The 12,365-nt window shown below is 42.0% G+C and overlaps 1 protein-coding gene across 3 annotated transcripts in view; it reads right to left on the minus strand.

Moving 5' to 3' along the window:
* The window catches only part of acaca (acetyl-CoA carboxylase alpha), a 291,257-nt gene that overhangs the window by 217,963 nt on the left and 60,929 nt on the right, over positions 1–12,365 (minus strand). For all 3 annotated transcript variants that reach the window (XM_048557580.2, XM_048557581.2, XM_059655196.1), the window contains 3 exons: positions 9,703–9,853; positions 3,630–3,733; positions 2,675–2,756 (listed from right to left, as the gene is read on the minus strand). In XM_048557580.2, the coding sequence (XP_048413537.1) occupies positions 2,675–2,756; positions 3,630–3,733; positions 9,703–9,853 (337 nt within the window). The remainder of the gene's footprint in view (positions 1–2,674; positions 2,757–3,629; positions 3,734–9,702; positions 9,854–12,365) is intronic.

The raw sequence follows: 12,365 nt of genomic DNA on the forward strand, positions 1-12,365 counted from the left end.
CCAGGATAAATGCTATGTGAGAGGTAAAGGAGGAAGCTGCCTCACTCACTTGAAGAATGTTTGCTTTGCGAGAACAGCAGAACAGTAAGAACAGCAGGCATGTCTTCCAGTTTCTTGCTTAGACAGTTGGAAGATAATTGCAAAGCAACATGGGTGGAGAGGTAGCAAATCACAAAACAAGAGCACAATGAATTAAAAGAAAAATTGAAAGGCTTTTGCATGTCTCCTCAGGTAAGTTCACGTCCCATCAGAGCATCAGATTGGGCAAGTATAGTTCTTTTGGTGCAAGCAGTGCTCCAGCGTCTTGTTTAATGTGCTGGACTTTATGAGTGACTTTCGACTACAAGAATTGACTGCAAAGGACCACACGGTAGAGGAGTCATCACAGCTGAATCCACTCTTCCATCAATTAACAAATCACAGCATTTCAAATGCAGTCTCATCTGAAATCAAACTCAAATCTTTCCTCACCTTTTAAGTTCTGCACCTGGTTTAACATGTTGGTGTTAAACCACAATGAGGAAGTGAAGAAAAGAAAGTTGCTTTAACCTCTAAGCATTATCAAACTAAGACATGGATTCAACCAGACAAGTCAACCTACTATTAATATTCCACCCAGACAACCTGGAATCAGTCCCAATTGTGAGGCTGGCATCATTCTAATTCAATAAAGGATACTGTTACAGCATATTACTGAAGTGACCTTTTCGCTATTAGAAGATCATAAGACAGAGAGCAGAAGTAAGTTCTTCAGATCTTTGAACTGTTGTACAGACTCAATGAGATCACAGTTGATCTCATAATCCTCAACGCGACTATGTGTCTTTTCCCCATCATCCTCAATTTCTCATCTGATTAAAAACATATCTCTCTCAGCCCTGAAAGCATTTAGCCTCAACAGCCCCTTGTGATAAAGAAATACATCCTCACCGATCTGTTTAGGCACGAGGTTCAAGAACTCCTTGCTTAAAACACTCTTCCTTTAAGACAATCAATAAAACCTTCTGATTAACCCATTCCAGTGCTTCCTTCGGTGGGCTCAATGTCAAATACTCCTGTTTAACAGGCCTCCTGTGAAGTGTCATAGGCCATTTCACTTATGTTAAAGATGTCATACAGTCAGTTATCTACAGCAACATGAATTTGTAAGTTCTTGAATCTAAAACTGAACAGCAGTGCACTTGAGACTGAATGGATCTCCTGTTTCTTGATCCTACAGCTTACAGTGAACCAAAGTGACACTTAGAAGCAAAAGGTGCCAATTTAATAACAGTTTTAGTGTGTATTTTACTTGCACTGCTTTAGATTTGACCAACACATTGCTTTCACAACACAGTTATTCCCTTGCGGTTAGACTGAAATATCTGCACCCACAAATCTCTGAACAGAACGTTGCATGCATTTATGTAACTTGTTGAGTGTAGAAAAAATTGCCAGATGAAGGTTAGCACAAAGGACAAAGGAGGATGCATAAGTGCAGTAAATAAAAGCAGTGCCAGAATTTGGTTTTAACTAGGGAATTCCCAAGATTCAGAATGAAAATTTGTGGATACACAGCCACCAAAGGTGGCACAGAGATTACAGGAGACACAAAAGGCCAAAGTTGGATGAATACAGAATTTTCAGAGGATTAAAGGACTAGAGAATATTTCAGAGATGGGGAAGGCCTCGGCCATGGAGAGACATTGACCAATTTACAGGAACGCAAGAAATTTGCAAACAGCATTTAGCCCAATAACCTTATTATACCTTTTAATGAAGTCATGGTTGACCTGTGACATTACTCCATATTAACACGTTTGCTCCAGATCCTTTAATATCTTTAGTAAACAAAAATTGACCAGTGATTAACTTAAACTATTGATGTAGTATCAATTGCCATCTGAGAAAGAGCTCCATATGTCCAATGTCTTTATGACACAAGTATTTCCGAACTACTTTCATAGAAACACTGGATCCCCAAGCTGTCACGTCACTGTCCTGCACTCGATCAATTTTGCTCTCAGTGAAAGCTTCAAAAACTCTGAGGTAGAATATTATACGGGCAATTGTAAAACTCACTTTATTTACAGATGAAACATTAACCGAGTCCTTGCCTGCCCCATAGGACAGACACAAACAACCCTGTTAGTTTGAAGAAAAACATGACAGTTCTTCCCTCAAGCCAATATTTATCCCACAACTTGAGTACATCAGTAAAACAGCCACATTGCTGTTTGCAAATTTCTCACATTAAGTGGTTAGATTCACATGTATATTTGGCTATAAATCATGTTACATTATAAATACAAGTCTTTTTCTATAACAAAAATATACTTCAGTTCTAACTGTGACCCATCACAAAATGCTATCCAGTGTTGCAGCTTTTCTGATAAGAGATTGTTTACTTGGGACTGGATAAAGAGGGTGGAAATGGCACTCAGACTACAGATCAAAAATATTCTAAAAGCCACTGGTGAAAGACCAGCATCTAACTCATTGCACCACCCTGTTCATCTAACACACCTAACACTGCCAACATATTTGCAATTCTCAGAAAATTATAAAAATATTTTTTTAAAAATTCATAGGCACACACCAACCAGAGGAAACTTTTCCAACGTCATGTATAATACAATCAAAAATGATGCCATCAGAGGGTTTGGAGGTGCATTGTTTACATTTAGGACTTTACCTTTAGCACATATTTCACGCCTTCGTAGATGAGTTCCCCATCCACTGTGTTCAGAAGAGTATGAGCTGGTAAGACTTGACCCCTAAGGGAAGATTAGCGGTCAGTTAATTAATACTGGTTGGGAAAGATGCGACATGTGGTCAAACCTCCATCCACCAGTCCATTCGAAGATTTGGGCAGTGTCTAAACTCCCCAGAACTGTTATAATCTCGGTAATACATTAAACAAACAAAACACACAGTCAGCAACTGAGGCAGCAAGGATGGACAGAACAAAAGAGCTAACATTTCAAGTGCGGACCTCTCATCATAAGTTTTTAAACTCTAAACTCTAAACATCACGTCTGTTTCCTTTAGGATCCATGATCGATGTATTTCTGGAATTTCTGTTACATCCCAACTTCGTGTGAACTAAAATGTAAATTAATTTGCCATTTTACTTTCATCTTCTAATTTCTAGTCCTTTATCCTTCTTCCTTTCACTTTGCTGATGTTTGGTGCTGGAAAAAAAGGCTAGGATGAAGACATGATCAGTCTTGGTTGTGGAGTTCTCTGTTCAAGCAGTTAGCTGATTCTCTTTCTGGACTAAGAGATAAAGGAGAAGTTGGTTGTGGTATTGGAGATCTACTGATATCTGTAAAATATATCCCAGTAGTAGATATTTTTCTACAAGGTGCAAGTTATAACAATCCTGAAAGCGAAACATTATTTGGCATCTTTCCAAAAGTTGTCAGACACAATTTTTACAGAGTTTTTCATTACAGATATTGGGATTCCTGTGTTAACAACAGTAGCTAGAGCTCAGGTAATGGTAGGAATAAGCATCAGCACCGGAGGTGACTTAGTGACAAGCGATAATTGTGAGATGTCAAGTTATAAACAACTCAAAATTCCAAAATATAGCTATTAAACATGTTTGGATAAAATCATACAAGTTCAAGGCCAATACAACTTACCTCTCCAGTGAATGAAGAAAATTAGAGACACTGTTTCTGAAGGATTTATCTGCAACATGCAGAGCTCCGCACACAATCCCCAACATGGTGTCTGGCCTCTCAGCCTAAAAGAAGCAAAAGTACCATTTCAGCAACTATATAAGCAGATTATCAAAAAAAAGGGCTGTCCAATCCAAATTAGAGCCATGAAAGCATTATCACTTTGAAGAGATATGTCTATGGTTTAACAGGTCAAGTCTGCTTCCCTGGTGTGTGAATGAATCAAGGTCAGGAATCTGATCGCCCACCTGTTCTATTTAAGCTGCGGCAGTTGTCTACAGTTAAACAGAATGAGACTGACAGCCTCAGTACCTCAGGTTAACAGGTAAAGTTCATTTAAGGATACTTGCTACTCAGGGACTCCAGTCAGAAAGCGCACGTGTGTAGTCATCAGGTGGGGATCATGATCAAACTTGGCAGAGAAGAATGAATTTTCAGCACAGTACTGAAAGACAACTGGCCATCATAGGTCATACCACAGGAATGGGTGTTTGCAACACTTTAGGAAAAAGAAAACAGACTAAAATTACAGAAAACATTGGATTGTTTACCCACCAATGCCTAGCAATTTCACTGCTACAGTATCTATAATTTTGCTTATTGGTTAGAGTAGGCACTAAGCAAAGTTTTTCTTCAGCAGAGACCAGTGGGAGCTGGGCGGAAGTGAAGTCGGAGCAGAGAGGCAGTTGGGAAGCTAAGTGATCGTTATTTAAGCACTTACCTCGAAGCCCCAGGTCCTACACAGTAGGGCCTCCCTCCCTCCCTCCTCCTCTAACCTAATCAAAAGTCCACAGACTCACAGCAGGAAGAGCGGGAGCATCGATCAGAGGCCTACAGGTGGGTGAGTCTCTGCTTTAAAGATTAGCAAATACCTATCTTGACCGGTGGAGCGCTCCATTCCTGTTCCAGCAGCAGAAAGAGCAGGAGCTCTCACCAAGAAGGACTCTCGTGTGTTGTTAAGGCTTTTCAATTTATATCCTTGTGTATTGTGTAATTGATTAAAAGTTTAATTGCTTAATTGAAAAACAGTGTAGCAGAGAAGTACTAGAAAGCATTTAATATATAAATTGTAAAAGTTAACTGAATAAGTAGTAATGGCTGGACAGGTGATGTGCTGTAGCTGTATGATGTGGGAGCTGGCTGATCCCATTGTGAATGGCAGCGACCACATCTACAGCAAGTGTTGGTTGCTGGAAGAACTCTGGATCAGAGTAAATGATCTGGAATCTGAGCTTCAAACTCTGCGGCACATCCGAGAGGGGGAGAGTTACCTGGACACTTTGTTTCAGGAGGCAGTCACACCCGGTAGATTAAATAACTCAAATTCAGAAAGTGTTCAGGGACAAGGTGTGACTGTAAGTGAGGCAGGTAGGAGGATTCAGAGTTCAGGAGCGCAGGAGCCTCAACCCTTGACCTTGAGCAACAGGTACGAGATTCTTGCTCCCTGAACGGATGACGAAAAGGACCGTGGACAGGATGAGCCAGGTGACCATGGCACTGTGGTGCAGAAGGTCATTCAAGAGGGGGGAGCAAAAAGGCAGGTAGTTGTAATAGGGGATTCTATTATTAGGGGGACAGATAGTATCCTATGCAAGCCGGATCAGGAGTCCTGCATGGTGTGTTGCCTGCCCGGTGCCAGGGTGCGGGACATCTCTGGCCGGGTTGAAAGGATATTGGAGTGGGAGGGTGAGGATCCAGTTGTTGTGGTCCTTGTTGGGACTAACAACATAGGCAAAGCTAGGGTAGAGGACCTGTTCAGGGATTATGAAGCACTAGGAAAGAAATTGAAGTACAGGTCCTCAAGGGTCATAATCTCCGGATTACTGCCCGAGCCACATGCCAATTGGCATAGGGAAAAGAAAGTTAGGGAAGTAAACACGTGGCTAAGGGATTGGTGTGGGCAAGAGGGATTCCATTTCATGGGGCATTGGCATCAGTTTTGGAACCGGGGGGATCTGTACTGTTGGGACGGTCTCCACCTGAACCGATCTGGAACCAGTGTTCTAGCGAAAAGGATAAATAGGGTGGTCAGTAGGACTTTAAACTTCTGAGTCGGGTGGGGGGGGGGGGGGGGGAGAAGGGAAAGTGAAAGAGACAGGGAATATGGAGTTAAATGGAAAGATAAACAACAGGATAGCATATGTACAGGTGGATTTAAGCTCGAGGCAGACTAGGAATACAGCAAAAAGGAAGGTTAGCTTAAGACATCTTAGGATTTCCAACCTCTCTAATAATGATAAGAAAGTTAGCATTCAAGCATTTATCTAAATGTTCATAGTACTCGCAACAAAGTAGTGAATTAACAGCACAAATCCTCTTGAATGATTATGATGTGGTAGGCATCACAGAGACATGGTTGTAGGGAGTTCAGGACTGGCAGTTAAACATCCAAGGATTCACAACATATCAAAAAGACAGGGAGGTGGGCAAAGGGGGTGGGGTTGCCTTGTTAGTTAAGAATGGAATTAAATCTATGACACTGAATGACATAGGGTCAGAGGATGTGGAGTTTGTATGGGTGGAGTTGAGGAACCACAAAAGGCAAAAAAACTATAACGGGAGTTATGTACAGACCTCCTAACAGTGATCAGGACCAGGGGTGCAAGATGCACCGAGAAACAGATAGGGCATGTCAGAAAGGCAAGGTCACGGTGATCATGGGGGACTTCAATATGCAGGTGGATTGGGTGAAAAATGTTGCCGGTGGATCCAAAGAAAGCGAATTCATGGAATGTTTGCAGGATGGCTTTTTGGAACAGCTTGTGATGGAGCCCACAAGGGAGCAGGCTATTCTGGACTTATGCTATGTAATGAGCCAGGCTTTATAAAAGACCTTAAAGTAAGGGAACACATAGGGGGCAGCGATCATAATATGGTAGAGTTCAGTCTGCAGCTTGAGAGAGAGAAGGCAAAATCAGATGTAATGGTGTTACAGTTAAACAAAGGTAATTACAGGGGCATGAGAGAGGAATTGATTAAAATCGGCTGGAAGCAGAGCCTAGCGAGGAAGACAGTAGAGCAACAATGGCAGGAGTTTCTGGGTGTAATTGAGGATACAGTACAGAGGTCCAGCCCAAAGAAAAGAAAGATTATCCAGGGTGGGAAGAGACAGCCATGGCTGACAAAGGAAGTCAGGAAATATATCAAAGAAAAAGAGACAGCCTATAAGGTGGCCAAGAGCACTGGGAAATCAGAAGATTGGGAAGGCTACAAAAACAGACAGAGGATAACAAAGAGAGCAATAAGGAAGGAGAAGATCAAACATGAAGGTAGGCTAGCTAGTAATATTAGAAATGATAGTAAAAGCTTCCTTCAACATATAAGAAACAAACGAAAGGCAAAAGTAGATATTGGGCCGCTCCAAATTGATGCTGGAAGGCTAGTGATGGGAGATAAAGGAAATAGCTGAAGAACTTAATAAGTACTTTGCGGTCAGTCTTCACAGTGGAAGACATGAGTAGTGTGCCAACAATTACGGAGAGACAGGGGGCAGAGTTGAGTACGGTAGGCATTACAAAAGAGGAAGTGATAGAAAGCTAAAAGGTCGAAAAATTGATAAATCTCCTGGCCCCGATGGGCTACATCCTAGAATTCTGAGGGGGGTGGCTGAGGAAATAGCGGAGGCTTTTGTCGTGATTTTTTAAAAGTCACTGGAGTTTGGGAAAGTCCCAGATGATTGGAAAATTGCTGTTGTAACTCCCTTGATTAAGAAAGGATCAAGGCAAAAGATGGAAAATTACAGGCCGATCAGCCTAACCTTGGTAGTTAGTAAAATTCTAGAATCTATTGTCAAGGATGAGATTTCTAAATTCCCGGAAGTACAGGGTCAGATTAGAACAAGTCAGCATGGATTTAGTAAGGGGAGTTCGTGCCTGACAAACCTGTTCGAATTCTTTGAAGAGGTAACAAGTATGTTAGACCAGGGAAACCCAGTAGATGTTATCTATCTAGACTTCCAAAAGGCCTTTGATACGGTGCCTCACGGGAGGCTGCTGAGCAAGGTGAGGGCTTATGGTGCTCAAGGTGAGCTACTGGCTTGGATTGAGGATTGGCTGTCTGACAGAAGGCAGAGAGTTGGGATAAAAGGCTCTTTTTCGGAATGGCAATCGGTGACGAGTGGTGTCCTGCAGGGTTCAGTGTTGGGGCCACAGGTGATCACCTTGTATATTAATAATCTGGATGAAGGGACTGGGGGCATTCTGGCGAAGTTTGCCAATAATACGAAGATAAGTAGGCAGGCAGGTAGTACTGAGGAGGTGGGGAAGCTGCAGAAAGATTAAGATGGTTTCCGAGAGTGGTCCAAGAAATGGCTGATGAAATTCAATGTGAGTAAATGAGAGGTTTTGCACTTTGGTAAAAAGAATACAGGCATGGGCTATTTTCTAAACGGTGAGAAAATTCGCAAATCAGAAGTGCAAAGGGATCTGGGAGTGTTGGTCCAGGATTCTCCAAAGGTTAACTTGCAGGTAGAGTCCGTGATTAAGAAAGCGAATGTCATGTTGTCGTTTATCTCAAGACGGTTGGGATATAAAAGCAGCGATGTGCTTCTGAGGCTTTATAAAGCTCTAGTTAGAATACTGTGTCCAATTTTGGGCCCCACACCTCAGGAAGGACATACTAGCCCTGGAGCGTGTCCAGCGGAGATTCACATGGGTGATCCCTGGAATGGTAGGTTTAATGTCTGATGAACAGCTAAGGATCCTGGGATTGTGCTCATTACAGTTTAGAAGGTTGAGGGGAGATCGAATAGAAACTTACAAGATAATGTATGGCTTAGAAGGGGTGGACGCTAGGAAGTTGTTTCCGTTAGGCGGGGAGACTAGGACCCGTGGGCACAGCCTTAAAATTAGAAGGGATACATTTAAAACTGAAATGAGACGACATTTCTTCAGCCAGAGAGTGGTGGGCTTGTGAAATTCATTGCCACGGAGTGCAGTGGAGGCCGGGACGTTTGATGCCTTCAAGGCAGAGATCGACAAATTCTTGATCTCACAAGGAATTAAGGGCTACAGGGAGAGTGCAGGGAAGTGGAGTTGAAATGCCCATCAGCCATGATTTAAATGGTGGAGTGGACTTGATGGGCCAAATGGCCTTACTTCCTCTCCTATGTCTTATGGTCTTATGCTGGTTCTCAACGACGTTAACACAGATATCAAAATCTAATTATCCAGAAGTATGTAGTTAAGAGGACGGAGTAATCAGGAGGAAGGAGAGCTTCACTTTATATGATTTAAAACAGTGCAGATAAAACCATAAGATTTGGAACAGTAGGCCATTCAACCCATTGAGTCTACTTCACCATTCGATGAGATCAGTTGATCTGATAATCCTCAACTCCACTTTCCCGCCTCTTCCCCATAATCCCTGACTCCCTTACTAATTGAAGGTCTGTCCATCTCAGCTCTGAACATATTTAGTAATCGAGCATCAACAGCCCACTGCAATAAAGAATTTCACAGATTCACAGCCCTCAGGAAAAGATCTCTCCTCATTTCCACCTTAAATAGCCCACTGTTTGATTGCACTGCATTACCCACTTACCCATCAGTAACAATCAACTTGCATGGGATACTGCAGAATAGCAAAGTGAAAGTCAAAGTGCTACACAGTTTATTCATCTCAACAAGTTGAGTCTCAGCACGATCTAAGGGCATATTAAAAATAAGGAGAAGACTGGAAGTAGATCGTAGGCTTCTGTGATTGATTCTTCCCAATTGCTCATTTAATCAATCAATAAACAGGGCTGACATCTGTAAAGCACTGATTGAGGGAGATACCTCAGCTGCTGATTAAGGGAGACATCTTAGCCTCTATCAGAAATTTCCCACAATATTAGATTTAAATCCTAATATATACGGTAAAGTATTTCCACAACAAAACAAAGGGCAACAGGTGATATGCCTTGCCCAATTTCCCCCACCATTTATTTTTATGCAACAGAAGGTAAATAATTGCCACCCAGTCCTCTATTACCCATTTTGTGCACGTAAGTTGAAAAGTTGCATAGGTCTTCCCACTCGTCAAGTTGCAATACCTGGACTTTCTCTGCAATGAGCCGATCCAGCCAGCCAGTATCAATGCTGTTCTGTTGGAAGCTTTCAGTTTCCAATAATCTGATGAGGTATTCCACAGTTGTTCTGAAATCACCACGAATGGACAGTTCCTTCAGTGCCACCACCATGTTCCTATGGTGTGAGAAATAACAAACCATGAAAATTTCCCACTAGGAAACACTTCCATGTGCCAAAATAAAGCTTTAGCTGTGGTCCAGTTTAGTAGTGATTTCAAATCTAGAAAAAAAAAGAACATAACATCAATGTTCAGCCTGAACAATGAATGTTCAGCCTGAACAATGAATGTTCAGCCTGAACAATGAATGTTCAGCCTGAACAATGAATGTTCAGTTCAGAGAGGCACAGAAATACTTCTATTTTGGGATAAAATAAAAATTAATGGTCATTTTCACACAAACTCCAGATATTGAGCATTGATGGATTGATGAAGAATTGGAACTCAACATGAAGTTCAGTATTCAGCTACATATATTTGTATATATACAGTGACATGTAAAGCAAACTTAGAGTTGGTACTGGCAGTACATCTTTCCATGCAGAGGGTGAAAACGATCTTGATTATTCTGCCAAGTAATACAGTTTCACTTGCATATATTCCAAATCCTAAGATGTTAGGCTCAAAGGGCTCCATCACCCATTGTTGCAACTAACCACTTCCCTTCAGTGTGCCAACTGGATAAACTCAGATGTCACAGCTATGGTTTCAATCCAAGAATTTTGGCTCAGAGTCTCTGCCTTACAAAAGAAATATTGCATTTTCAGAGATATCATCAGTCACTCAAACATTAAACCTGTAAGACATATACTTGGGTGAATATAGTGTTCCTGAAGCACACTCTGAAAAGCTGATATCTTGCCCAGCATTAGTCCCTCAACTAATATCATAAACTTATTTTCTAAATATATATTTGTTTTTGATTGTAGAAATCTTCCATGAACAAAATTATAGAATCACAGAATCTCTGCAGTGCAGCTAGAGGCCATGTGGCCCATCGAGTCTGCATCAGCCCTCTGAACTGCATCCCACCCAGACCCATCCACTCACCTTCACCACACAACCTTGCACTTCCCATGGCTAATACACCTAACCTACACATCTTTGGACTGTGGGAGGAACCCAGAGCATCCAGAAGAAACCACACAGACACGGACAGAATGTGCTAACTCTGCATAAATAGTCACCCAAGGCTGGAATTGAACCACAGTGCGTGGCACTGTGAGACAGCATTGCTAAACGCTATGCCACTGTGCTGCCAACTTTATCTGCAGAATAACAGGAACTACAAAACAAAAGCAAAGAATGGGTGTTGCATGTGAAGCAACCTTGACAGCCTGCACACATATTAAGGTGAAATCCAAACATTGTTCCCTACTGCCTTTGTTGGTTATGTGACGTTTACACAAAAATAAAAATGAGATGCAAAATTAATCACTCAAAAGAGTGGTAAATCATTGGAATTCCATACCCAGAGGACTGTGAAAGCTTAATTGATAATGTTCAAGGGAAAGATCAATTCATTTTTCTACATTAACAATGTCAAAGGATATGGGGACAGTGCAGTAAAATGGTGCTGAGGTAGATAATCAGCCATGATCTAGTTGATTGGTAGTGCAGAATCAAACAAACAAGTGGTCTACTCCTGCTCCTCCTTCCCATGTTCCCAAGCAATGGAACAATAAAGCTGAAACCTTGAACAGGGAGCTTTTGTTCCTGGTGGCAGAATGTGGGGACTACTACTTTTCCTTCTTTCTCCAAATTTCCTCTGTTCTTAACGCTGCCCCATCTTTAATCCATTCTGCTTTTTCCTCTGAGCTAACTGCTGCCTGTAAACTTAAAATATTCCATTCATCTTGGCTTCTTGCCCTTTCACAGCTGCTATCATTATCATTTCTTGTTCTAACATTGCTTTTGTTGCACTGCCTGCATAACTGTTCCTGCTCTGCTCAGGTGCCTGACTGTTTGTATGCTTTCACTGTAATTCCTGCTGCTTCTTTTGGCTCAATTGCTGCAGCCACTAGGTCCTTGACTAGGATCTCATGCTGAATTCCACCTCCATTCAAGGTAACATAACCTCATCACATACTATCGTGGAGTCGCGGACTACACCTAAGGCATACCTATGTCTGTGTAGATGTGAACCCTTTGTCCTCTACCTAACTGTAGGGCAGCAGTAAGTGCTTTGCGTTTGGCTGCCTGTGCGGAATAACATCCTTCTATTGTTTCTCGCCAAAAGCTCCCTTTTCAAATTAACCATGGCCCACACTGTCCAGGTCTCACCATCATAATACTTCCGTGCTCCTTCTGCAAACACGGATTTCACATGTGGCCCCTCAGTTGGATCTCCTTTAATGTGACCCTGTCTCTCTTCTTCCTGTTCAATGAAGGGGAATACAACCATGTGTTTCTCCTTCCTGATTCACACAGCTTGCTAGGTTCTCTCTATTATCTTTAACCACTTCCACGTGCTTGTCTCACAGCAACAGTGCAACTTCCCATTTGGCTCATTGACTGTCCGTGATACCCCTCAGTATGCCAGTTTCCAATAGCTAGACTATAATATGTGGAGAGTGTCATATCTCCTTCCCTAGTTGGGTCAAGACAGAGGATGTTATTACTTCCCAG

This window comes from Stegostoma tigrinum, chromosome 27 (assembly GCF_030684315.1).
Source record: "Stegostoma tigrinum isolate sSteTig4 chromosome 27, sSteTig4.hap1, whole genome shotgun sequence".
Classification (NCBI taxonomy): Eukaryota; Metazoa; Chordata; class Chondrichthyes; order Orectolobiformes; family Stegostomatidae; genus Stegostoma; species Stegostoma tigrinum.